Raw genomic sequence first — 24,368 nt, 5'->3', positions numbered from 1 at the left:
GTGATCCAATACAACAGCCAGCAGAGTGTCTGCTGTGGACTGATCTTGTTGTGTTTATAACAACAACAACAACTTTATTCATATCCCGCCACCATCTCTATGGGGGACTCGGGGCGGCTCAGAAAACACTCAAGGTGTGACACAAAATACAACAAGTGCAAAACAAAGCATGGGCAACAAAGAGTCAACAAAACATCATACACTCACAGTACCCCCTGGTAAAAACAATAAAATACAGCAATTGCTGTAGATAAAACAGCAGTATTTGCCCTCAGAATAGTAAAGTGCTAAAACAAAAACAGTCTAAAGGTTCTCATATCTATATATATAAAAGGATAAAGTGACTATAACAACAAAACTAAACGTCCCAGAAATACAAAACTTGGCAACACAATGCAAAAGCCTTGCCTCCCGGTTACAACAACACAACCACACCACAAAACCACAATCCGGACCCACAAAACTCACAACAACGCATCATGACTATAACAACACAACTAAACGCCCCAGGAATAAAAAACTTGGCAACACAATGCAAAAGCCTTGCCTCCCAGTTGTAACAACACAACCACACCACAAAACCACAATCCGGACCCACAAAACTCACAACAACGCATCGTGACTATAACAACACAACTAAACCGGATGACCATCTGTCTGAGGGGTTTGGGTGGGGTCTTCCTCCATGACAAAAAGAAAGAAAGGGGTTGGACTGGATGCAAACTACAAATCCCAGCAGCCCATGGCATGGAGTTCATGCATTTCAATGAGAGGCCTCTTCCTTCTCCCTTTCCCCACCATCCAACCCATTGACCCAGTTCCATGGCTCTGCAGGCAGGAAAGGCTGGGACGGATAAAATGAAGGAAGGAGGGAGGGAAGGGAAGCGAAGGAATGCCAAGGACAAGAGCCCTCCCTCTCTGCCCGGAAGGCCAAGAGCAAAAAGGAGAGAAAGACCATTGATCCGGTTATATTTACCCTCCTTTCTCACCAGTGTGTTCTTATCAGCGAGCTCAGGATCGGAGCAGAGAAAAGGAACAGCATAGGAATAAAGGAAACAAGGAGAGCACCCACTCTATCTATCCATCCACTCATCTATCCATCCACTCACCCACTAATAATAAACACCTACACAGGCAAGAATCAGCCATGCACTGAGGCTACAAGGCCATTCAGTGATCATCTACCTCCCCAATCCCTACATTCACACTTGGCCTCCAAAAAAAACAATTACAACAATAACAATGACAACAACAACAACAGCAAGAATCAACACCTTCACAGGCAAGAAACAGCCAGGCACTGAAGCTGAGAGGCCAGTCAGTGCTACACCGGGCCTCCAAAAAAACAATACAGTAGCATCTAACTTATCCAATCTTCATCACCACAACAACAATAAAAATAAACACCTACACAGGCGAAAAAAAAAAGATTATTCTACCACAATAAAAATATAAACCACACTCAGCAGAAGCAGACGTCTCGATTAACAACAAAACAAAGACAACAGGGATCTCAAGCAATTATCAATCAACACAAAAATTGAAGAAGGTAACAGACTTCAAATACTACTACTAATGTGAATATAAAGAAGGGTGGAGGTCACAGCATAAATACAACCTAATGTAGACTGACCAACACCACCAGACTAAGCCACAGCAACGCGTGGCCGGGCACAGCTAGTATATTATAAGAGAGTCTAAACATGAACAAAGGCTTGTCGGAATAGCCAGGTCATTAAACGTGTGCGGAAGGTTTGGGAGGGAGAGGGCTAGCCTGATCTCACTTGAGAGAGCACTCCAGAGCCGAGGGGCCACCACTGAGAAGGAAGGCCCTCTCTCTTGTCCCCACTTGAGACGGAGGTGGGACCGAGAGCAGGCCTCCTTCTCCAGTCGATCTTAAAGCCCGTGCCGGTTGATAAAGAGATGCAGTCTCAAAGACAGGTTGGACCTGAAGCATAAAGCACTTTGAATTCAGTCTGGAAATTCATTGGCTGCCTGTGGGGCTGCTTTGATAGGGGCATGGTGTGCTCCCTATAACCAGCTGCTCTTTGTTACACTAATGTAGCAGCTCTTGAATATTTTATTTAAAGACCCTAAAAATCCCTTACCTAGATGACCCTTACTCACAAATCTTGTTTTTCCATGAAAGTGTTGACAGGACATGTTCTGCCTGACATTTGCTCTTTGCTCACAATATAAGGTCATGCAAACTGCAGTAATGATTTGGCTGCCTGGATGATGCATACATAGGATGAACTATGAACATGTCACCTGAGGATTGTGCATACGTGGAGCAAACTATGGACACTTCACCTGATGTGATGAGTTATATAAGTTACAAAGCAACTACGCATGTCCAAAAGGATTATAATAGTCAGCAAATTCCATTGTCAGTTAGCTTTCTGCGCATGCTCTGTAAAATTGTATAAATTGGAAAGCCACTACAGGCAAGGTGTGGCATTGCGGTTTTTGGGCATTAGCTAACATTGTCACCTGCTCTTGGCCAAAAGTAAACTATCTTGAAGACAACTTCTGCTGTCAGTCTGCTTTCTTCACCCGCGTCCAAACGAAATTCCACAACAACACTGTCAGCACTTACAGATTATTCATGAAGCACTTGCGGCTTTTTGACGCTGCAAAGAGAAATATGGCCACCTGCCAACTAGTAGAGGCTCCTTCTTTGGAGGCTTTGAAGCAGAGGCTGGATGGCCATCTGTTGGGGTACTTTGAATGCGATTTTCCTGCTTCTCAGTAGAATGGGGTTGGACTGGATGGGCCACGAGGTCTCTTCTGACTTCAGGATTCCATGCTCCATTACCCTTCTGTCATGACCAGACAGCAGATAGCTGTAAAAGCAATTTGGGGTTCTTCCTGGCCAATTGGTGAGTAGAGGGGATATTGTAACAAGATCAAATGAAATAGGAATTTATTATATGTGGTATGAATGAGAGGAATGAGTGAGTTAGTAAATTTGAAGACACCAGTCTAAAATATTAAGGCCTACAAACCATTAACTACCTGCTCAGGAACTGTAATTAAAACCTGCTAATAAGACCTGAAATAGTTGATCTGTCTGGTAAACTGTGATAAGAACTGTGACTGATAAGAGAAATGTTTGCATCTGTTAATGTTTGCATCTGCCTTCTGGAGTCATGATGTGCTGCAGGGAGTCAGCTCTGCTGTATGGAAGTCGGGGTCTGATCCTTGGCATTGTTCTTAGGAGAAAAGGATGCATTTTGGAGTTTTGATGTTTTGGCATTTTGGAACTAGGTGTTGGCAGGCGGCAGTGGAAGCTGGGTCTGGCCTCTGCTTCTCCAAGGAGGGAGAAGGGATGTGGTAATATTTGTATGCATGAGGATGGATGCATGTAGATGTGTGCGAATGCTGGGTGAAAATGTCACCCCCTCCCTTGGTCTGTTTGTTAGCCAATGTAACTGTGGATTGTTTGTGAATCCAATGTAGTTGCGTATAATCTGTATGTCTGTATGTTTAATGTTGTTCTTTGTTGTTCTGTAAAAGTTCTGCTGCACCTCTCAGACTGAATTTGCAATAAAAACAACCTTTGCTTCAAAGTTATTGATATGTTATTCATAACATTTTGGGTGTCAGAAATGCGATGTTCTGTTCAGTCTGAGCAGGATATTTTAACCTTTGTTTTAAAAGTCTTCATGACAATATTAGCCTTGAGGGAGAGAAGGAGAGAAGGGAGGGAGGGAGGTGCCAATGACACAAACAACACAAGCCTCATTCCCAGTGCAACTGGCATTCCTAAAACACACCTCTGAAGGAAACTAGCACATATCAAAACATAGCGTGTGACCATCCAAGTGTCTTGAGTTTCCTTGACTCACACATACATACATCTATCTATCTGTATCTATATGTCTGTATTTATTTATTTATTAATTTATTTATTTGCTGGCTGTATTTATATACCGCTTTTCTCTCCCCGGGGGGACAAAAATTGGTTTACAACATCATAATGGGAAAAATTCAATGCCTAACATACATATAAAATAAGATGACAAAGGCTTTTCAGAGATGGTTTTAAGCAATTGATTTTAAAGTCGAAATAATCTGATTTTAGTGTTTGTGTATTTTTAGTTACTTTATGTTCTGGCATTGAATGTTTGCTGTATATATTTTGTGCTCCGCCCCGAGTCCCCTTCGTGGTGAGAAGAGTGCAATATAAATGCTTTAAATAAATAATAAATAAGTAAAACCAAATCATAAAATCTAAAAAAGTAACACAAGTATCCATTAAAACCAATAAGACCATTAAACAACCATTAAGACCATTAAAAGGAGTTGCTCTGTTGTACATTTAGGAGGAGGGTCTTTTGTTAATAAGCCCACTGGTCCAACAGAGTCTTCCAGGGAAATAGTATTGTTAAGTTTATGTTGGTTTCCTAAAATTCCCTAAAATCAGTGGATGTGCAAACCTTTATGGAACTTGGGGGGATGATGCCCTGGTTATGTGGCATCTTTCAAAATAGAAATTCAAGGAGATCGCTCTTGTAGCTTTTTAAAAAAAATGTTTTTCATAAAAACCTTTTAAAATTCCCCAAAACTGGTGAATGAATGAAATGTTTGGAAACTTGTGGGGGGGAGTAACAGTAGTAAATGTGTTCTAACAGTGTATCAAGTTTAATCCCAATCCCAGTAATGAGGAAAGGAGCCCTGGAAACTCCCTCCTTTGCGCAATTACATAACGGAAAATAATGAAAATTTACCCACTGGGTTGCTGTGAGTCTTTCGGGCTGTATGGCCATGTTCCAGAAGTTTTTTCTCCTGACAGTCAGGGACAGCTAACACCTCCAAACAAAGGATTCTCCCAGACAGGAAGAAGCCAGGCCTTGAGGCCACGGGGCCATCGAATGCTAATCAAGGTGATTAATTACAACATGCACACCTGCCTCCAACAGACAAGAGTCCTTTCTCCCACCCTGGACCTTCCACAGATCTAGAAACCTCCCTTGCCTAGTTCCCAACATACCTCACACCTCTCAGGATGCCTGCCACAGGTGTGGGCAAAACATCAGGAGAGAAAGCTTCTGGAACATGGCCAGACAGCCCGAAAGACTCACAGCAACCCCTCCCCCCCAAAAAAAGACTCTCTACCAGTAAGCATTTGATTATAATGTTTACGCTATTGCATCGGAACAGGAATATCTAACTGATACAGACAAACAGGCTTAGCACAGCAGGATAAACCGCTGTGTGCTGTAGAAAAATCATGCTGATCAAGAGGTCGAGAGTTCGAGCCCGGGTCGGGGTGAGCACCCGTTGTTAGCCCCTGTTCACCTGCCCACCTAGCAGATTGAAAATGTGAGTAGATAAATAGGTACCGCTTTCAGTGGGGAGGTAATAAAGGTGTCCTTAAAGACATCAATTGAGAGGATGCTCCTCAGCATGGAAGATGGAGCAACAGCACCCCCCCCCCCCCCAGTCAAGAACAGCCTCCAAGATGCCGGAAATAAGATGGGAAAACACTGTCTTTACCTCTGTCTGTGTTGTGTGTCCTTGTTAATTGTAGAATCAGGAATTGGACGTTTGCCGTGTGTGTGTTTGGTAAAGCCGCTCTGAGTCCCCTTTGAAGCGAGAAGGACGGGGTATAAATACTAAAAAGAAAAGACAAGCAATTGAACAAAGATCAAATACAAGGAGATGATTGAAGAAGGAAGGCAGGACTATTGGGTTTGAAAATAATGGACAATAACAGGGAAGATAGATCAACTTTTGGGGGGAATTCTTTTTAGTAGTTTAAGCAATGGATGTCAGGGTAACAGAGATCAAAAACTGGGAGTAATGCAGTAACACGTGGAATATTTGAGAAAGTACTAAGCAGTGATCCAAGGTTGAGTTATCCTTACGGAATCCAGTTTGCTCAGGGCTGATGGTTTTGTTCCGGTCCAGCCAGGTTTGCACCTTTATTAATAAGAATTTTGCACAAAGCTTTCCAATTACCGATAGAAGGCTAATTGGCCGGTAATTGGAAGGATCGGGAGGGTCACCCTTTTTGTAGATTGGAACTATAACGGCAAATCGTCAACTGTTTTGTAGGATGCCTGTGTTGTTAATGATGGTGAAGACTGCCACCAAGATCAGGGTCTGATTTCAAAATCTCTGGGATAATTAAATCTGACCCATCCGCCTTTCCATTTTTATACCAACTATCAGGCCTGCAACTGAAACAGGGGGCCAGTTGGTTAATTCAGGAGAATCTATCACTGAGCTCTGGGTTTCTAACTCATCAGCCCAAAAGAGATTGGAAAAATGATTTCATCAGTTTAATGGAGAGATGGATGGGGTGAAGGTTGGACTTGAATTGCTCAGTCCATTGACCAAGAACCAAAACTGCTTACAGCTGTGTTGTTGTTGTTATACCCCACTGTATCTATCTTCCCAAAGGGGACTCAAAGCGGCTTGACATAAAAGCATTAGTATACAACTTAAAATATACCAATATGTAAACATTAAAACATACGGTAATTAAACACAAACAGCACAAAAGAATCACAGTTAATAGTCACTGTTGAATGTTTTTAGGTTGAATGTTTTTATGATGAATGTTTTTTATATTGTGGAATGATATTTTAAATTGTAAGTCGCTTGGAGCACTCTGGTGGAGAGCGACTAATTAAGAAATACAGTAGAGTCTCACTTATCCAACATAAACGGGCCGGCAGAACGTTGGATAAGCGAATATGTTAGATCATAAGGAGGCATTAAGGAAAAGCCTATTAAACATCAAATTAGGTTATGATTTTACAAATTAAGCACCAAAACATCATGTTAAACAACAAATTGGACAGAAAAAGTAGTTCAATACGCAGTAATGCTACGTAGTAATGACTGTATTTACGAATTTAGCACCAAAATATCACGATGTATTGAAAACATTGACTACAAAAATGCGTTGGATAATCCAGAACGTTGGATAAGCGAGTGTTGGATAAGTGAGACTCTACTGTAAAGTGAAGTGAAGTGAATATCCATCAAAAACATTCAAAGCCCGGAGTCCCCAGCCGGGGGGGGGGCAGACTCGGGGACCCACACAGCCCCCCTCACACGCACTCACTCCTCCTCCTCCTCGCTCGCTCGCTCCTCCGGAAGTGCGCTCACCGGGACCCCGCTCGTCCTCAGCCTCTCTAGGAAGAGGCTTCCTCTTCCTCGGTGGACTTCCGCCCGGACCGAACATGGCGGCCGTGGGCAGGATGCCCATAGAGGGGCGGGGCTTCGCGGCACTTGAACGGAGACCGACACAGACAGGCAGACAGAGACGCTCCTCCTTTCTTTGCCTCCAATGGGAACCCGCCTTCCTCTCCGGCGTCATCGGTCTCCGGGCAGAATCTCCCGCGGCGCTGTTTTCCCCCGTCCTGCCACTAACGGTCATTCCTGGGAGCGGCCAATGGGAACCGGGCTCCTGCCGCAGCGTCACCGGTCTCCAGGCAGACCCGCCCTCGCCTTCCCGCCTGCGGGTCATGTGACTGGCTAAGCGACCGTTGGGAAGGCCGAGGCCTCAGCCGGGCGAGAGGCGGGAAAGGCGTGTTGAGGGCCTCTTTCCTTCCCTCAGGTTCTCTCTCTCTCTCTCGCCTCAGGAAGAACGGGCATTGGCAACACACGATCAGCTGGCATTTGAAATTAAAAGTTAAAAAAGGATAAGGAAACAAAGGGATTTCGACGATGAAGGGAGAGAAATTATTGGAAGAGGATTCAAAAAGAAGGATGGGGAATGACCCCCACAAGAGGACATGGAAGTTGAAGATATATAAAAGATGTATAAAAGAAATGGCGGGGGGGGGGGGGTATATGTGTGTATGTCTGAAAATAACTGGATGCAAAAATTAGAATTGTTTTGAATATTAAATATTATGGGTCTACTGTATAACCCAGGGGTCCCCAAACTAAAGGCCCGGGGGCCGGATGCGGCCCATCGAAGCCATTTATCCGGCCCCCACGGGACAAGGGCAGAAGGGGGTTGGACTAAATGGCCCAAGGGGTCTCTTCCAACCCTCTTTATTATTATTATTATTATTATTATTATTATTATTATTATTATTATTATTGAGGCTGGGTGGCCATCTGTCAGGGGTGCTTTGCTTGTGCTTTCGCTGCACAAAAGCAGAAGGGGATTGGAATCAATGGCCCAAAGGGTCTCTTCCAACCCTCTTTTTTATTGTTGTTGTTGTTTTGTTATTATTATTACTATAGTCCAGCCCTCCAACGGTCCAAAGGATTGTGAACTGGCCCCCTGTTTAAAAAGTTTGGGGACCCCTAGTATAACCAATGGTGTATATTTTAAAATATTAAACAAAAGAACGATATCAATGTCTTCTGGGGATGGAGGGGGAAAGAGAAGCCTTGCCCTTGTTATAGCGATTGCATCCATCTCTTTAACCCAAACCCTCTTATTAGACACACGGTCTCAAGTTCTGGAAGATCCAAATGTCCTCTGAGACAGAAACAAATGCACTCTTGTCCTCAAAACCGGTAGTCTTGCCTATCCGATCTCCTTTCCACCTTCCCTTCCCGTTCTTTGCATGTATTTCATCTCATTATAACGACTGCCATATAGATCTAAAATATCAATTCCATTCGTTAGTAAATTAGTGTTGTCTGGGTGATAATTCACTATGTTTGTTATCTTTTCTTCTTTTATTTAAACACTACACAAATATGTATTTGTATATAAATGTTTCACTCTAAAATATCTAACATGGCTTGCAACCTTTTATATTCTTATCAAAGAGTGCTGATAAGTCAATTATTCAAAGTCTCTTGAATAAATGACCACAGCAAGATCTGTTGACTAAAATAGTATTAATAGTACAGTTACATTTTGTACTAAATGTAACTGTACTATAATACTATTTTAGTCAACAGATCTTGATGTGGTCATTTTCCTTTGGTTCTTTATGAATTCAGTGAAGGGTTTCCATTCTTCTTGAATTTTCTGTGTATTTGTTTATTGTGCAGCTTTGTCCTTTTTGGCCATTTTAAAACCTTTTGTCATCCAGTTTTCTGCTGTTGGTATGTTCTGTTGTTTCCATAGTTTTGCATATTCTGCCCTTGCTTCTGTTGTCACATAAATAAAGATTCTTTCTTGATGTTTCAATGTCTGTTTGTCTAATAACCCCAGTAGAAAAAGTTCTGGTTTTAATGGGATTTTGTACTCTAGTACAGTTTCCATGTCTCTGTGGATTTTTATCCAGAATTCTTTACCTTTTGGGCAAATCCCAACATATCTCGTGTGTGTGTGTATTTGAGAGTTTTTCTGGAGTTATGCACCATCTATGTATCATTTTGTTTAAATTTAATTTGATGGTGTGACTCCTTGTAAATTTTAGTCATTTTTTCCAGAGCGCTTCCTATTCTCGTAGACTTACTGCTCAGCCTATGCTTTTCACCCACTGAATCATAGGTTCTTTTATTTTTTCATCAATTGTAAAATCTTTCAGAAGAAATTGATGCAGCTTCCCAATTGGCTTGTTTTTTGTCTGTAGCAGTTGGTTCCGCTGATTCTCCAATTCTCGTCTATCCCTTTTGTTGTCTAGACGAAGTCTCTATTCGAGTCGATTATAATGGAACCACGTCATTGTTGAGTCTTCTTTTGGTTGCTCCTGTAGTGCTTTTAATTTCTGCAGAGTTTCTTTTTCTTATAGTTGTTTATAAGGTAGATATTTTCTCCTAGGTGTTCTTAGTTGTGGTTGTGTCAATTTAATGGTAAAAAATTATTTTGTATTTATTCCATGCTGTCATCAATAAATTTCTTATTTGATGTTTCTTAAAACTGGAGTCTGATTTCATTGTATCATAAACCAGATATGCATGCCAGATATGCAGTATTTTAGATCAGTCCCTTACATTGGAAGTAGTCTTTCATTTTTAGAACGATCCTCTCTTTTGTCCACGTCCAAGCTGCTGAATCACAGTATAGTTTCCTATATGGTAATGCCATTCCTCTATCGTCTGCATCTTATAAAGTTTTAATTTTTATTCTGAGTTTTAATGGTTCCAAATAAATTTTGTCAGTTCTTTATTCCAGACTTCAAAGAGTGCTTCTTCTGACAAAATTGGTATTGTCTGAAATAAATATAACATTTTTGAGAATACATTCGTTTTTATTGTTCAAATTCTTACCAACAGAGAGAGGTCTAATATTCTTCCACCTTTGTGCATCTTTTTGTATCTCTTTCCATACTTTTTCATAGTTGTTCTTAAATGATTCAGTTTCTGTTTGTCATCTGAATTTCCAGATACTCTTACTTTAGTTGTTATTTCCATTTTGACTCTTGTTTCAAAGTCTCTTGGTTCTTCTTTCCAAGAAAGGCTATGGATCATCCCGCATCCGCTGAAGGAATCCTGGGGGGAGAGTGTGGATTAGGACTGAATGAGAGCTCAATGGAAGGCCGGGTGAAGCCAGATGGGTTTGAGGCTCCAGAAGCAGAGGCCCAAGGGAAAGGAGGGCTTGGGAATACATCAAGGGCCTGTTTCTTAACCCTCCAAGAAAAACCCTCCCAAAGTCTGTTTGTTCAATTCTGCCTTTCTTTCACAGAGGATTTTTGGCTGAGAATTTCGGAGTAGAGCCTGTGGAGGGATTTCTTTCCCTTGAAAGAAAGAAGAGTAGGAAAGACATCTTGGATACGGTTGGGTTCTTCACCAGAGTGGTTCCAACATGGAGAGACCCAACTCACGTGGGCCTGAAGCAGGACCTGGGGGCAGTGGGGAATCCTGGGAAAGAACCAGACATGAGTCCCCGAGTGTGGACCTTGACAGCTCGGACACACAGCGCCAGCGCTTCAGGCAGTCCTCCTACCAAGAGGGTGAAGGACCCAGAGGGGTTTGCAGTCATCTCCACGATCTGTGCCGCCAGTGGCTGAAGCCAGAGCAGCACACCAAGGCCGAGGTGCTGGACCTGGTGACCCTGGAGCAGTTCCTGAGCATCCTGCCCCCAGAGATGGGGAGCTGGGTCCGAGAGTGTGGGGCAGAGACCTGTTCCCAGGCGGTGGCCCTGGCGGAAGGCTTCCTCCTGAGTCGGGCCGAGGACAAGGAGCAGGAAGGACAGGTGAGAGCATTCCCTCTGGGTTTCACTAACCTGGGGACTGATGGACAGGTTAAACATACATCCTGCCTTTCTTCCAAGATGGGACCGATGTGGGGGATAAGCAAGGCCCTGCTCCCTCGGCCTCTCTCCCCACCTGCTCTGCCCCTCCATCTCTACCGTCAGCTTGGTTGATGCTCTGCTCAAGATAGAACATAGACAATGATGGGAGGGGGAGGGGGGCATTGGTTCCAAACTAGGTTCCCATCTCAGAGTTATTCTTTCCAAAAAGGTCTACAGGTCTGTGATGTTTTTGAACTTTTCCCAAACTCCTTCTGGAATGCTCTGTGCTCTTCCAGGCCCCTAATAATAACTCCATGGAAGTCCCTGCACCAGAGGAATCTCCACCAGACACCACCCAGAGTCTCAGGCAGAAGGAGCTCAAGCGGGAAGGAGACGGGGCTGCCGCCTTGCAGGGTGAGAAGGAACTCTTCTGGGAGTTTGGGGGTTTTGTGCCAGTGGAAATTCCGCTTTGGGGGGACGATTGCACACCCACAGTTTGAGCCTCAGAAGGTGAACATGCAGGATCATTTGGCCTTGAGACGGGTATATATCTTAAACTCATGTCCTTTGTGTGATGTTTTATGGACTTTGATATGAATTTTATAGAAATGCAGTTTCAATGTGGATCTTTTATAGAAATATGTATCTTTGTTGAATGTTGGCAATGTTCGTGTTTTTAAAATTGTGCTGTAACCCGCCTCAAACTGCAAGGAGAGGCAGGTCAGAAATAAAATTATTATTTTTATTAATATTGTTATTGTTATAGGTATTTATTTATTTATTTACAGTATTTATATTCTGCCCTTCTCACCCCAAAGGGGACTCAGGGCGGATCACATTGCACACATAAAGGAAAACATTCAACACCATAACACAGAACAGAGACAGAGACAAGACACAGATACGGCCTGGCCTCGAACTTATGACCTCTTGGTCAGAGTAATTTGTTGCAACTGGCTGCTAACCAGCCTGTGCCACAGCCCAGCATTCGGTGCTAAAAGTGTAATTTCAGTTTGATTTGCAGTTTTCTTTCTTGCAATAGAACTGAATATTCAGCCCTTCAGAGTCTTCCCAGGTGGGACCCTAAGCTGAAATGAGTCCTGAAACTGAGCTGGAAGACAGACAGACAGCAAAGAATCACTTTAGTCAATTGAAACACCAAGCCCAGTGCTAGTTTCACTCGAACATTCTCACAGCACTGCTTGCGAGATAAAGTCCTAAACCCTCACATTGTACATCTTCTTGGGCTGTTGAATGCGCCTGTGTTCTTAGGGCCGTTTCCTCATCGGTCTCTTTATAGGACTGCAGTTGTCACCTCTGAGGCCTGTTTCTGTGACCAGCTTTCCACCCCTTGCTCTCTCTCCAGGGTCTGGAATGATGCTGTTGCCGAATCCTCAGCCGTTTCTCCCCCTTTGCGATGGAGTGGGACTGAGTCAGGTAAGCAGGAGGATTCCTGGGAGAGGAGGACGGGGCCTGCCGGGGTGCCTTTGGTTCCAGGATTAATTATCAACATATGTTGAAACAGACAAGATTTAATGCGTTTCCTTAGAAGTGAAATCTTGAAGGCAGAATTGTAAGGAGGGGAAAAAATGAAGAGAATACTAAAGAAACCAGAATGGATGTTCAAAGAACTTTCAACAGAGCTAAGATTCAAAAGGGACATGTACAAGAAATGGAAAGGGGGTTCGGTGGGAATCACCAACGAATGTAAATGACTAAACAGCATAAGCATAAGTAGCAGATCATGAAGAAGGCCGTCTGGAATCACTTAGAAAAAAATGCTGTAATCACTGAAGGGCAAGATGGGTTTCTCCAAAACAAGTCACGCCAGACTAATCTGTTTTTCAGTAGAGTTACACGCTTGGTAGATGAAAGAAATGCCGTGGGTGTAGCACATCTTGCTTTCAGTAAGACCTCTGGAAAGGCCTCCCATGGTTTTACCAACAACTAGTAAAAGTGGCCTGGATAATACTCCTGTTTGGTGGATTTGTAATGGTTTGAGCGACAAAGGGTGGAGTGCCACAGAGTTCTGTCCTGGGCCCAGTACTGCCTAACATATATTTTCAGATGACACCAAATTAGCAGGGATAGCTGACAGTCTAGAAGATAGGATCAGAATTCAAAATGGCCTGAACATGTTAGAGAGCTGGGCCAAAACTAACCCAATTAATGTCAACAAGAATATATGTAGAGTAGTACACTTAGGCAGGAGAGAAATGCCATGGACAGGTACAGGATGGGTGACACCTGGCTTGACAGTCATTCATATGATGGGATCTTGGAGTGTTAGAGGACTACAAGTGGAACATGAGCCAACAATGTGATGCAGCAGCTGAAAAGAGTATGATATTTTGGGCTGCATCCCAAGGAATATCCTGTCTAGATTGAGGTGACCTTCTTTCTGCTATGACGAGACCTCACCTGGAATAATACTGTGTCCAGTTCTGGGCACTACAATACAAGCTGGAACATGCTCAGATTCCATTCCTGATTCTACATGACAATTAAGAAATGGTTCTGATTAACTACAACATTCACACTGGCCTCCAACTGACAAAGAGTTCTTCTCTCACCCTGGACTTTCCACAGATATATATACACCTTCCTTGCTGAGTGTCTCCATACACCTCACAACCTCTGAGGATGCCTGCCATAGATGTGGGCGAAACGTCAGGAGAGAATACTTCTGGAACATGGCCACACAGCCCGAAAGACATACAACAACCCAATTAAGAAATGGTTCTTACCTGTGACCACCCGGACGGCTCTACAAAGCTTACAACTGTGGCATGGAGGCCTTGGCCCTTTCCCTTTCAAGCAACCAGCAGGAATGTAAATTTAAAGAATTTCTTGTCATCATTTTTCCTGATCGCTCTCACGTGAGGAGGGAATCTCTTCTTCTTCCGCCAGGGCCCAATCGCTTTTGAGGACGTGGCTGTGGATTTCTCCCTGGAGGAGTGGGTTCTCCTGAATCCGGACCAGAAAGCCTTGCACAAGCAGGTCATGGAGGAGATGAATGGGATTGTGGCCTCTCTCGGTAAGGCTCCCTCACTGATGGGGATTTCTGTTTCAAAAGGCAGTATTCTCCTAAATCGTCACAGTCACTGAGGGTCCGCAAGGCAGGGCTTGTGTTAGAAATATATGACATAAGAGAAATAATAATAATAATAATAATAATAATAATAAGCACCAATTCAGACTCAAGTGGGAAGATTTCCATAACTGGAGTCAAGTTGAAGTCCCCGTCCCCCCCAGTCAGTCAGTCAGTCTCTCTCTCTCTCTCTCTCTCTCTCTCTCGTTCTCTCTCTGAGTGTTTGTGTGAGAAGAAAATAGAGGGAGGAAGCAGGTTGGCTGGAGAGAGGGGCCGGAGAATGGATCATGAAAAAAACCCCAAACTTCCTCTAGCTTCAGATACGCAGAGGCGGCTACACATCTTATGATTGGTGTGGTATTCAACCTTGTTTTTCCTCCCAACCAGGCAGGATAACCTTTGCGTGTCTGAAGGCTCAGCTCTCTCTCTAGGCTGCCTCTCCCAGCACGCAAACAGGCCCTAGCCTCATTCATTCGCAAGACGGTGACTTGTATTTTCATGTGTTATGTGTTTTGTGCTTGTGAATGATTGGGGCTCGGGGTTTTTTGTGCACAGGGAGAGGCATAGAGCAGCCGTCAAACTCTGCCCCTCTCCTTCAAGTGGTAAGAGTGTCACTCATGGTAGTTTCACATCTGCAGAAATTAGCTCTTTCCAATTGAGTGCATCTTTTTGAAACACTCTGTATATTTATTTCATCCTAAATGTTAGAAAATCCCAAATGTTAGAAAATCCCAAATGTTAGAAAATTCCAAATTATCCACAGCCACTTTCCTAAATTCTCGTACAGTAGAGTCTCACTTATCCAACATAAACGGGCCGGCAGAATGTTGGATAAGCGAATATGTTGGATAATAAGGAGGCATTAAGGAAAAGCCTATTAAACATCAAATTAGGTTATGATTTTACAAATTAAGCACCAAAACATCATGTTAGACAATAAATTTGGCAGAAAAAGAAGTTCAATATGCAGTAATGCTATGTAGTAATTACTGTATTTACGAATTGAGCACCAAAATATCATGATATATTGAAAACTTTGACTACAAAAATGCGTTGGATAATCCAGAACATTGGATAAGCGAGTGTTGGATAAGTGAGACTCTACTGTATGTGAAGAAGTTGCAGCTCCCAGTAAAAGGTGTGCAGAATTAGACAGGTATTAGAATCAGAGCAATCAACTGAACAAAGGGACAGTCGACAGAATGGTATTTCCAAGAAGTCTCAGGATCTTGTTAGAGAAAACTACCCCCCAAAAAGCAGAACACCTATAAATACCAACAGGAAACTGATAGTTGAGCATTCAGCTCACGTCAAGCAGAGCGTGAAGTGATCTGGCTGTAAAAAATGAAGAACTTCTGAAGCAAAGACGCAGAGTCCAGTCTTTAAAATTACGAAAGGTTTATTTACAAAAAAATAATAACTCCCTTTCTAAATAGTAAAGGACTGGGTCTGAGCTGCTCTCTATTTCCATCTCTTCTTGGGATTAAAAGAGAGGGAAAAACTCCAAGCCCTACATCTCTCCTGACACACAAGCAGAGAGAGGTCTTAATACACACAGTATACACTGAGATATAAGTCAGAAATCTGAAGCAAAAGCATGCACCATTCTACAAAACCAATCAGAATGAGAGAAAGAAACAGAGAGAACAAATAGATACATCCCAACTGTCAATCAGGAGACAAGTGGGAGGGATTCCTTCAGCCTATTCTGAAACTGGAATCGATCAGAGATTGAAGAATGGAGTTCCCCCAAAGTTACGGAAGGTGCGCTAAAAGAGAGGAAAACGATGCTAAAGTGTAACTGAAAACGTTAGTGAAGCTTTGTATGTTTGGTTTACGCAGTCCAGAGACAAAGGTGTGCCTATCTCAGGACCTATTTTACAGCAAAAGGCGTTGCGTTTTCGAAAGGAATGTAATGAAGGGGATCCAGATTTTACAGCAAGCATTGGCTGGCTCGACAAGTGGAAGAAACGTTATGGAATCCGTCAGCTAAGTGTTTGTGGTGAGAAGCTGTCATCAAATTATCAAGAAATGGAGGCATTCATGAAAAAAATTCAAGAATTTAATGAAATTGAAAACCTAACGGGCGATCAGATGTTGAATTGTGACGAGACCGGCCTTAATTGCAAAGTGTTACCCAGTAGGAGTCTTGCAGCCAGAACTGAAGCAGCAGCCCCTGGCTAAAAACACAGCAAAGAGAGGCTGACAATTGTAGCGTGCAGCAATGCTACCGCAAACCACAAAATGGACCTTGCAATGATTGGGAAGCCCAAAAATCCAAGAGCCTTTAAAACAGTTTCAAAAAACGCTCTTCCTGTAAAATAGTACAATCAAAAAAGTGTGTTGCTGACCAGTGAAATTTTTAAAGATGATGATGATGATGATGATGATGATGATGATGATGATGATGATAACGATAACACTTTATTTATATTCCACCTTATCTCCCCGAGGGGACTCAGGGCAGATCACAATACATAGAATCATAGAATAGTAGAGTTGGAAGAGACCTCATGGGCCATCCAGTCCAACCCCCTGCCAAGAAGCAGGAAATCGCATTCAAAGCACCCCCAAGAGATGGCCATCCAGCCTCCACTGCCGAACAGCCCTCACTGTGAGGAAGTTCTTCCTGATGTTCAGGTGGAATCTCCTTTCCTGTTGTTTGAAGCCTTTAAAAAAAATTCAAAAATTACTCTTCCTGTAAAATACTACAAAGTGCATGTATGACTAGTGAAATGTTCAAAGACTATTATTATTATTATTATTATTACACTATTTATATTCCTCCCTATCTCCCCGAGGGGACTCAGGGCGGATCACAATACACATAAACGGCAAACATTCAATGCCGTTTGGAGACAGGACAGAACAGAATAAGACAAACAGAAGGAGGTATGTTGTCTTGAAGTCCAGTTTTTTGGTGCCTTGGAGGCTGACGTTGCGCTCAGATTCAGTCACAGGGGTGCTGTTGCTTCATTCTCTATGACGAAGAGCCATCAAAACTTCCTCCTTCCTCCTTCCTTTCGGTCAACACATTTCTGATCTTATTTATGGTGTCGTAAAAGATCTCCCCGCAATTTGTGGTACCTAATTTCTCTACTTACAGCTTGTAGACTGTTTTTGAACTATTTAGGTAAACAGTGAGCTGGGCTCACCCCCAACCGGGCTTCGAACTGGCCACCTTTCAGTTGGTAGATCTTATTACTGCTGGTGATTTACCAGCTGTGCTACAGCCCAGCCCTAAGGAATTTGTTCCTTCCATGGATAAATTTTTAAAAGAAAATGACCTGCCCAGAAATGCGGTTTTGTTGCTAGTTAATGCCCCGACACACCCTGATGCAGAGGAGCTTCAAGAGGGGAACATGAAGGCGATGTTTCTTCCACATAATGTAACCGCCGTATGACAACCAATGGATCTCGGCGTTTTGGAAACGCTCAAAAGGAACTATCGCAGGAAGCTATTGTCGGCAATGATAGAAGAAATAGAATAAGGGCAAGACAGGATTGAAAAATGGAAACACATCCATGTAAAGGAAGTTGCCTCTTGGGTTGCAAGGGCATGGACTGTGGTTGGGGTCCAACAATTGCCAGGTCTTGGAAGAAGTTGTTAGGCGAAGATAAGGATGAGATTATGGGAAGGAAAAGCATAGATGAAACCGAAGAAAGCATTCTACCCTTAGTACGACATGTCCCTGGGTGTGAGAATGTGTCTTCGGAAGAAGTTAGAAGTTGGATAAACGAAGACGATCAGTATGAAATAACGGATGAAGAAATTGTTGCTCTTATCAATAACGATGGCAACATAACTGATGATCAAGCATCAACTGTCGAGCCTCTCAGAATCTCGCACAAGGATAGGGTTAGGGCTCTAGAAACCACAATGACACACATCGAGCAACAAGAAGAAGCGATGGGGATCAACATAACGATGCTGCAAAGATGGCGAGACTTGGCAGAGGAGAAATGGCAATTGTTGGAAAATCTTCCCAGGACTGAACTTTTTACAGATTTAACTTCCATTAATGTTGTTGCTGTAAGTTCATTTTATGCAATTCTATCTTTATTTGTAGTCAAATAAACATGCTTAATTTGAGGCTAAATTTGTAAAATCATAATGTAATTTGACGTTTAATAGGCTTTTCCTTAATCCCTCCTTATTATGCAACATTTTTGCTTATCCAACGTTCTGCCAGCCAGTTTATGTTGGATAAGCGAGACTCTACCATACTCTGAAATTATGTATGGGATCTTCTACGTTGGAGTGGAAAAATCCAACATTAAGGGAGCATGGGAAAAGAGAACTGGGATTGGGGGAGAGAAATAAAAAGGAGAGAAGGATGGTGAAATGGGTAAAGTCTAAAGCTAGAGAAAAAGGCAAGCATTTGGATGTGAAGGGAAAAGGCATCCATTCCCCAGAGAGGAGGAGACGGAATAAAAAAACGGGCTGGGCTGAGCAACAGGGAGCCTCTGGAGCGTATGTTACTCATCTCTCTCTTAGAGGCTCCAGGCAGACAACCAGGGTCCATCTTCACTGAACAAGGGGAGGGGAAAGGACAACAGGCATATCTTCTTTTCCTCCATGTTTATGTTGTCTTAAGGATCATTTCAATCCACCTTATCCCACTTCCTTAGAGTCCTTATCACTCACACTGAGGAATGATTGTTTCTGTTCTTCTTCACAGTAGATAACAGAGAGAAGAGCCATGTATGCACCAAGTGCAGGAAGCACCACACAGGAGAGAAACCATACAAATGCCAGGAGTGTGGGAAATGTTTTGCTTCCAGTTCACACTTGGTGAGCCACAAAGGACACCATACAAGAGAGAAGCCATACAAATGCCAGGAGTGTGGGAAATGTTTTGCTTCCAGTTCACACTTGGTGAGGCACAAACGACATCACACAGGAGAGAAGCCATACAAATGCCAGGAGTGTGGGAAATGTTTTGCTTCCAGTTCAGACTTGGTGAGGCACAAACGACATCACACAGGAGAGAAGCCATACAAATGCCAGCAGTGTGGGAAATGTTTTGCTTCCAGTTCAGCCTTGGTGAGGCACAAAAGACTCCACACTGGGGAGAAGCCATACCAATGCCAGGAGTGTGGAAAATGTTTTGCTGACAGTTCAGACTTGTTGAAGCACAAAAGACACCACACAGGAGAGAAGCCATACAAATGCCAGGAGTGTGGGAAATGTTTTGCTTCCAGTTCAGACTTGGTGAAACACAAAAGACACCATACAGGAGAGAAGCCATACAAATGCCAGGAGTGTGGGAAATATTTTGCTGACAATTCAACCTTGGTGAAGCACAAAAGACTCCACACAGGAGAGAAGCCATATCAATGCCAGGAGTGTGGGAAATGTTTTGCTTACAGTTCAGGTTTGGTGAACCACAAAAGACACCACACAGGAGAGAAGCCATACAAATGCCAGGAGTGTGGGAAATGTTTTGCTGACAGTTCAGACTTGGTGAAACACAAAAGACACCACACAGGAGAGAAGCCATACAAATGTGAGGAGTGTGGGAAATATTTTGCTTTCCGTTCAACTTTGGTGAGCCACAAAAGACTCCACACTGGAGAGAAGCCATACCAATGCCAGGAGTGTGGGAATTGTTTTGCTTACAGTTCAGCCTTGGCGAGGCACAAAAGACTCCACACATGTGAGAAACCATAAAAATGCCATGAATGTGGAAAATGTTTTACTCAGAGTTCATCCCTTAACCAGCACCAGAGAACACATACAGGCTAAAAAACAGCCATTGTGGGTAAATGTCTGATTTCAAACGGGACCCTTTGAGAAGTTCTGCATCAGATTTGGTGGAGCCCAGTTCTTGTCATCTGAATCCGTGAGTTGGAGGTCCTGGAGGGTTAAATATGGTTGTCTTTCACCTCATCTGAAAAGAAATAAACCATATGTGATTCCATCAGTTCTTCCTCTGGGCTTAGTTTCCAGCTCCATTTCCACCCTGGTTGCAAATGTCCAGTTTGTGAATGTTGTGCCCTTACAGAAACATCCTCTGTTTTCCTCCTCAGTCAGGAGTGGTTAGCTTGCGTATTGTGAATAGCCATTACAGGAGGGATCCAGAGTTAGCCCCTTCCCTTTCAGACAGTGCTTCCCAACCAGTGGTCCACGGACTACCCGAGGTTCACAAGAACTAAAATACATCTTGCCTTCTAACTTTTCCTTCCCTTTGCCTTCTTTTCTCTTGCCCTTTTCTCTTTTCTTCCCTTAATTCTTTCCTTCTATCCTTGTTTTCTCTTCCCTTCCTTTGCCTTCCTTCCCTTTACCCTCTTTTCCCATTCCTTCCCTCCCGCCCTTCCTTCTCTTTCCTTCCTTTGCCTTTTCTCATGCCCTTTGTTCCTTCCTTTTTCTCTTCCCTTCCCATCCTGCCCTTTGCCGCCTTTTCTCTTACTCTTGCATCCTTTTTCTCTTCCCTCCTTTTTCTCTTCCCTTCCCTTCCTTCCCTTTGCCCTTTCTCTTCCCCTGCCTTTTCATCTTTTCTTCACTTCCTTTTCCTTCTTTTCTCTTACCCTTCTCTCCTTTTTCTTTTCCCTTCCCTTCCTTCCCTTTGCCTTTTCTCTTGCCCTTCCTTTTTCTCTCTTCTTCCCTTCACTTCATTTCCTTTTCCTTCTTTTCTTTTGTCCTTCTTTCCCTTTTCTCTTCTCTCTTCTTCCCTTCCTTTGCCTTCTTTTCTCTTGCCGACAATGGTTCGGGTCCACCCTATCTTTGCGATCACATCTTCCCCTATAAACCTGCACAGCCTTTAAAATCTGCTGGGAAGGCCCTTCTCTCACCCCCTGCCTCATCACAAGCACAGGTAATAATAATAATAATAATAATAATAATAATAATAATAATAATAATAATAATAATAATAATAATAAATGTATATACCGCCCTATCTCCTGGATGGAACACAGGGTGGTTTCCAATCATAAAAACATAATAACACAGTGTTAACCAAGGTAAAACAATAATATTATATAGCAATAAATAACACTTACACAACCTGATCAAGGGGACGGGAACCATAAACCCAATATATTAAAGTGTGTCATTTTAGGCTAGTTAAATCTTGTGCAATATATTCAGGCCCAGAGATCGGCGGTATTCCAATGTAATTACTCAAAAACTTGCCGACACCACCAGGTCTTCAGTTCCTTACGAAAATTGGATAATGTAGGGGATTACCTGATCTCATTTGGCTGTGCATTCCAGAGCCGGGGGTCACTGCCGAGAAGGCTCGTTCCCTCGTCCCCACCAGCTGCACTTGACACGGTGGTGGGAGCACGAGGAGAGCCGCCCTGGATGATCTCAAGATCTACACTGGCTCATAGGAGGAGATGCGATCACGGAGATAGGTAGGGCCCGAGCCGTATAGGGTTTTATAGCTGCTTCAATAGGGGCATTGTGTGCTCCCTATAGCTGGCTCCAGTTAGAAATCTGGCTGCTGATCTTTGAAACAGTTGAAGTTTCCGGGCCATCTTCAGGGGCAGCCCCATGTAGAGAGCATTGCAGTAATCCAATCTGGATGTAACTAAGGCATGGACCACTATGGCCAAGTCAGACTTCTCGAGGTATGGTCGCAGCTGGCGCACAAGTTTTAATTGTGCAAAGGCCCTCCCGGCCACCGCCGACACCTGGGCCTCAAGTGCCAGAGATGAATCCAGGAGGACCCCCAGACTGTGGACCTGCGCCTTCAGGGGGAGTGCGACCCCGTCAAGCACAGGTTGCCACCCAATACCCCGATTGGTCCCACGACTGACCAGGAGGGCCTCTGTCTTGTCTGGATTAAGCTTCAACTTATTAGCCCTCATCCAGTTCGACACAGCTGCCAGGCACCGGTTCAGGGTCTGAGCGGCTTCCGTGGAGTTTGGTGGAAAAGAGTAGTAGAGTTGGGTGTCATCTGCATAGAGATGGCACCGAACTCCAAAACCCCGGATGACCTCTCCCAGTGGTTTCATGTAGATGTTGAAAAGTATGGGGGAGAGAATGGAACCTTGCAGAACCCCACAGGTCAAAGGCCAGGGGTCTGAGCAGGTGTCCCCCAGCTTCACCATCTGGGAACGACCCTCCAGGAAGGAGCGGAGCCACTGCAAAGCAATGCCCCCAAGACCCATTCCCGAGAGCCGCCCCAGAAGGATACCATGGTCGATGGTATCGAAAGCTGCTGAGATGTCCAGGAGAACCAGAAGGGATGCACTCCCCCTATCTAGTTCTCTGCGGAGGTCATCCACCAAGGCGACCAAAGCCGTTTCAGTCCCATGACCAGGCCTGAAGCCAGACTGTGACGAATCCAGATAATCGGTCTCAACCAAGAATTCCTGGAGCTGAGAAGCAACCACTCTCTCCAGGACCTTGTCCAAAAATGGGAGGTAATTGTTCAATAATAATGAATCTAAAGTCGCCTTCTTTAATATGGGCCTCACAATCACCTTTTTAAGGCAAGATGGGACATGCCCTTGCTGCAAAGAGGTGTTGATGATACCCGTAAACCAGTCAGCCAGCCCCCCACCCGCGAGTTTGATAAGCCAAGATGGGCAAGGATCTAGGATACAAGTGGTCGCCCTCACCGCTCCAAGAACCTTGTCAACGTCATCAGGCTGAAAAAGTTGAAACGAATCCAATAAAACCTGATAGACAGGTGCCTCGGTTACATCCCCTGGTTCTGCACTAATGTTAGCGTCCAAGTCGGAGCAAATTCGAGCAACTTTGTCTGCAAAATGATGTGCGAACTCGCCACATCGGGTTGTCAGGTGATCAGAAGGCCCCTCCTCCTCAGGGGGATGGAGGAGCTCCCTGACCACCTGAAACAACTCTCTTGGTCTATTAGTTGCAGACGCAATACGCGCAGTCAAAGTCTTTCTGGCTGCGCATTGCCACGGAGTATGCCTTAAGAGAGGCTTTAGCCCGTGTTCGGTCGGATACACTTCGAGTCCTCCGCCAATGGCTCTCTAGCCCCCGCCTCGTACGCTTCATCACTGCCAGCTCCCCAGTAAACAGGGGGCTGGTTTGGATCGTTGCAACAAGAGGGGACACTCGGGGGCAATCGTGTCTATTGCCCTAGAGACCTCCGTGTTACATTTTCCTAAGCAAAGTATTGAAAAACTAACAGTATTTGCAGACAGTTCATTTGCAGAACAACAGGATAGAAAGTCAGTAAGTGGCTATTTGATACAATATGGAAAAGCTATGATTTGTTGGAGATCACGAAAGCAAACCACGGTAACTGTTTCTACTGCAGAAGCTGAGTTTTCAGCACTTTCAGAAGCTGCAAATGAATTAATTTGGTTAAAACAATTACTGACTGATTTAGGTTTAGAATATAAAAGTCCAGTTACTGTATTTGAAGATTCACAGACATGTATAGCCATGGCCGAAAGGGAAAGTTGGAAAAACGGGACCAAATATATAGCAGTAAAATATCAAAATGTCAAACAATTAATTCAACAAGGAATGATAGATTATTGCAGATCTGAAGAAAACATAGCTGATATATTTACAAAACCGCTTTCAGCAGAAAAACATAACTATTTGGTGTCTGGTTTGGATTTGGTAAATGTAAAAGAAAATATTTGACCAGATAATTGTGTTCTAAAATGCCTGTATGTAAAATTATATAACTGTAATATTATTTGTTGTATGTTTGCTGTATATTGTTTTGGGATTTTCACTTAAGAAAGGAAAGGGTTGTCAGAGTTTTATATCCTTTCTTAAGTGAAAATGGGTAAGTGATTGTAAGGATCATGACGAATCACTGTATGGCCAGCAACATCAAGCCACCTGCTAGAGATGGAGTACTACTAATAGAGACTAAGTACATTATGTTTGAAGGTTTGAAGTTTGAGTTTGGAAGTTGGAACCTGAGGTTGGAGGCTTGAGGTTGGAGGTTGGGGAGAGTTTGAATGCTGAGCTGGAGTTGCTGGAAATAATTTATCCAAGTTGGAGTTGCCGGAGGTGTATTATTGCTGCAACGTCTGGAGAACAAAACTGTGGCATCTTGCTGAAGATAAGGACTTCGTTGTTTACTATTCATCGTGTGGAAACAACTGAAAAGATCCAAGAACTCTTCTGTATTTGTAAATATCTTTATATAAATCTTTTCTTTTTTTAAAGAGACAGTTTGTGTTGGGTATTCTCCTTAACCAGAGAACAAAGCTTCCGAAGAA

At 43.5% G+C, this 24,368-nt stretch overlaps 3 protein-coding genes across 9 annotated transcripts in view; 2 read left to right on the top strand and 1 right to left on the bottom strand.

The window, feature by feature from the left end:
• LOC107983936 (zinc finger protein 135-like) overlaps positions 1–7,515 on the bottom strand; it is a 38,716-nt gene extending 31,201 nt beyond the window's left edge. For 2 of the 4 annotated variants that reach the window (XM_062973075.1, XM_062973074.1), the window contains exons 1-2: positions 7,082–7,515; positions 5,503–5,621 (exon numbers count right to left, since the gene is read on the bottom strand). In XM_062973075.1, coding sequence (XP_062829145.1) covers positions 5,503–5,621; positions 7,082–7,486 — 524 coding nt within the window. In that variant the 5' untranslated portion in view covers positions 7,487–7,515. The remainder of the gene's footprint in view (positions 1–5,502; positions 5,622–7,081) is intronic. The other 2 variants (XM_062973073.1, XM_062973072.1) reach the window with 2 other exon arrangements.
• The window catches only part of LOC134296957 (zinc finger protein 24-like), a 206,608-nt gene that overhangs the window by 17,077 nt on the left and 165,163 nt on the right, over positions 1–24,368 (top strand). The window contains exons 1-3 of one of the 4 annotated variants that reach the window (XM_062973166.1): positions 7,422–7,780; positions 10,559–11,068; positions 11,404–11,858. In XM_062973166.1, the coding sequence (XP_062829236.1) occupies positions 10,679–11,068; positions 11,404–11,607 (594 nt within the window). In that variant the 5' untranslated portion in view covers positions 7,422–7,780; positions 10,559–10,678 and the 3' untranslated portion in view covers positions 11,608–11,858. The other 3 variants (XM_062973167.1, XM_062973168.1, XM_062973165.1) reach the window with 3 other exon arrangements.
• LOC134296932 (zinc finger protein 436-like) lies at positions 12,058–24,318 on the top strand. Its single transcript, XM_062973114.1, has 3 exons — positions 12,058–12,544; positions 14,018–14,144; positions 18,881–24,318. Exons 1-3 carry the CDS (start codon positions 12,482–12,484, stop codon positions 19,870–19,872), a joined length of 1,182 nt encoding a protein of 393 aa, XP_062829184.1. The 5' UTR covers positions 12,058–12,481; the 3' UTR covers positions 19,873–24,318.

Source organism: Anolis carolinensis, chromosome 2 (assembly GCF_035594765.1).
Source record: "Anolis carolinensis isolate JA03-04 chromosome 2, rAnoCar3.1.pri, whole genome shotgun sequence".
Lineage (NCBI taxonomy): Eukaryota > Metazoa > Chordata > Lepidosauria > Squamata > Dactyloidae > Anolis > Anolis carolinensis.
This window is presented reverse-complemented; position numbering and strand designations above follow the sequence as displayed.

Excerpts from the sequence above, each read along its gene's own strand:
- LOC134296932 (XM_062973114.1), top strand. The coding sequence starts at position 12,482 with ATGATGCTGTTGCCGAATCCTCAGCCGTTTCTCCCCCTTTGCGATGGA. Across the intron at positions 12,545-14,017 it reads ATGGAGTGGGACTGAGTCAG|GGCCCAATCGCTTTTGAGGA; the intron begins GTAAGCAGGAGG and ends TTCTTCCGCCAG. Across the intron at positions 14,145-18,880 it reads TGGGATTGTGGCCTCTCTCG|TAGATAACAGAGAGAAGAGC; the intron begins GTAAGGCTCCCT and ends TCTTCTTCACAG.